Source organism: Oncorhynchus clarkii, chromosome 1 (genome assembly GCF_045791955.1).
Source record: "Oncorhynchus clarkii lewisi isolate Uvic-CL-2024 chromosome 1, UVic_Ocla_1.0, whole genome shotgun sequence".
NCBI lineage: Eukaryota > Metazoa > Chordata > Actinopteri > Salmoniformes > Salmonidae > Oncorhynchus > Oncorhynchus clarkii.
The window spans coordinates 79,194,559-79,197,308 of record NC_092147.1 but is presented as its reverse complement, the minus strand read 5'-3'; the positions used below and the strand labels follow the sequence as shown (position 1 = coordinate 79,197,308).

The following is a 2,750-nucleotide window of genomic DNA, read 5'->3' as shown; positions in this document are numbered from 1 at the left end:
AGGTAGGTAGGTAGGTGTGTATATATATATATATATATATATATATATATATATATATATATATAAGGGGGTGGGATTGTCCAGCTCTTTAAAGTGTCAAATTAGTTTCTCTCCAATGTACTCAAAACAAGAGTGACAAGCCTAAACAGTAGGTTTTATATGCTGTGCCCTCTCTTAAGCCTCTGCCTAGCAACCATCACCTAATGGAGACAGATAGAGTCCTACAGAGTAGCCATTGTCATGCAGAATAGCCTCACGTGACTAGTGGTCAGGACAGAACATTTATATGAACAATAGAAAAAAAAGGTGCTATCTAGAACCTAAAATGGTTCTTCGGCTGTCCCCATAGGAGAACCCTTTGAATAACCTTTTTTGGTTCCATGTCAAACACTTCCCACAGACTGTTCTACATGGAACCCAAAATAGTTCTACCTGGAACCAAAAAGTGTTCTACCTGGTATCAAAAAAGTGTTCTCCTATGGGGACAGCTGTCACACCCTGACCATAGTTTGCTTTGTATGTTTCTATGTTTTGTTTGGTCAGGGTGTGATCTGAGTGGGCATTCTATGTTGGATGTCTAGTTTGTCTGTTTCTGTGATTGGGAACCATATTTAGGTAGCCTGTTTTGTGTTGTGTTTTGTGGGTGGTTATTTCCGTGTCTGTGTTTGTTTCAACACACAGGACTGTTTCGGTTTTCACATTTATTGTTTTGTATATTTGTAGTGTTTTCTCGGTATTCGTCTTGATTAAAGATGTTTAACCCTAACCACGCTGCGTTTTGGTCTGCCTCTCCTTCCCAGGAACAAAGCCGTTACAACAGCTGAATAACCATTTTGGATCCCTTTTTTCTAGTAGTGTAGACATGACTCAGGATATTGCAACCAAAAAATGAAAAAATGACAATGGGGCAGATGAAACAAGTCCTCCCTGTGTTTATCAAATAATACTTATTTTCATGCCCATGCACGTGTGTGTAGGCTTGGGTTGTCCCAGCAATAGCACTCATGCTGCAGTTTCTGGGATTGCCCCCCCCCCCCCCCTCTCTACAACAGGAATAGTGTTTTTTTTGTGGTATGTCCTCTACCAACTGTCAGGTTGACAGATGACACACTAATTTGGAAATGTGGAGGCAACACTCTCGGGAACACTCCTGCCTACCACAGACAATGGGCCTCCTGTCTACATACACAATATTACCAAATCCACTGAAGTCAATGGCACACCTTATCCATTTTCATCCAGATTTTGGCAAGTGATTGATGACAACGGTTACTTTTCAGATGTGATGTGGGCCACATTGGACCTCCCGCCTACATAAAGAGGAAGGATCTTAATTTGATCCAGTTTGCAACGGAAGAATCCTGCAGCAACAGGAAATGTGAATTATTATGTGGATTATAATTAACAGACATTTTTGTTGATACATTTTTTTGTTAGTGCAAATGAAGTCGGAAAGTACAAACTTTAGAAGCCTTTTTTAAGCTGAATTACACTACAAGTTTGAATTTCCTGCTTTTCTTAAAAACAAAATAGTGATCAAATTCAGATCCTACATCTTAACACAAGCTGACACAACCAACTGGTATTTCAATGTAATGAAGAAATAAAACGACAAGAGAAAGACTGGAGGAGGAGGAAGAGGTGTGGGTTAAGGAAGCAGGGCTTTAAAAGCAGAAGTGTTTAGGTCACAGGTCTCACTTTAGGGAGAACTGTGTTGGGCACACTCCCACATCAACAAAACGCCAACACACAGGTAGACCTTGACACTTTGGGAATATGGCTTCCAGCACCTCCACTAACCCTCTGCCCAGTGGCGCCAGTGTGTTCACCACTGTTCCAGACCTCTTCTTCATCCCTGAGTTTGTGAGTACAGACAAATCAAATAAGTGTTCTGCTCTCAGCTGTGACTGGACTACTGGCATTGCTCTTTACTCTAGAAATATGATTTACTCTAATGCCCTTCACATTTATCAGAGGGAGATAAGACATTTGATTGTTCAAGGTAATATTTGGGTATGTATGCATGATGTAATTCAGAGTGCACTGAAAGGAGTATTACTTTAGAGTGGTAGACACTGTGTGTAGACTCATACCAAGCACTTCTTTGATTGCTGCAGGTATCCCTGGTCAGGTATCCCTTGTGGAAGAGACTATGTGTGACAATGGACTTTTCCTGGCTAAATAAATGTTGGTTTATTTCTGCTGGTAATTATTGCCATAGTATTTGAAAATATGTTGATTTCTGGTTTGGGAATATCAGCTAAATCCTTATCTGAAACCAAACTATGGCTATGGCATGTTCCGCGCTGTATCCAAACACCATTCATCCTCTCTTTACTGGCATGTTTGTTGAAGGAGGGGGCAGAATGTGTGTGTGAGTTTGGAAATGACCATGTACAACAGAGTGCCAGATTCTCTATAGAGAAATTGTGGCAGTGGTATCTAGTAACTAATCAAAAGGCGTATGATTATGGATGTTTTTGACGGATAACATAGAACTCAAAACTGTTAGCCTACTGACTGTTGCATGCACTAGCTGTCACAGCCATTACCTGGCGAAATGTTCTATGCAAATGGTTGAACCCCTGACGAAATTAGCTTTAGTAAGTTAACGCTGTCAGACCTTGCCTAGAGGTGCATGTTTACTTACCCTGTTACTGTGGCCTGCTCTCTGTGGTCTTACCACAACACATGGACTGACACTATTGGGGTGACATTAAGAAGTGGATGGCTGATTGAACCATCAAATC

General features: G+C 40.9%; 1 protein-coding gene across 1 annotated transcript in view; it reads left to right on the top strand.

Moving 5' to 3' along the window:
* The first annotated feature begins 1,696 nt into the window (after positions 1–1,696).
* LOC139417869 (myelin and lymphocyte protein-like) overlaps positions 1,697–2,750 on the top strand; it is a 2,458-nt gene continuing 1,404 nt past the window's right edge. The window contains exon 1 of the mRNA XM_071166864.1: positions 1,697–1,863. Within this exon, the coding sequence (XP_071022965.1) occupies positions 1,777–1,863 (87 nt within the window). The 5' untranslated portion in view covers positions 1,697–1,776. The remainder of the gene's footprint in view (positions 1,864–2,750) is intronic.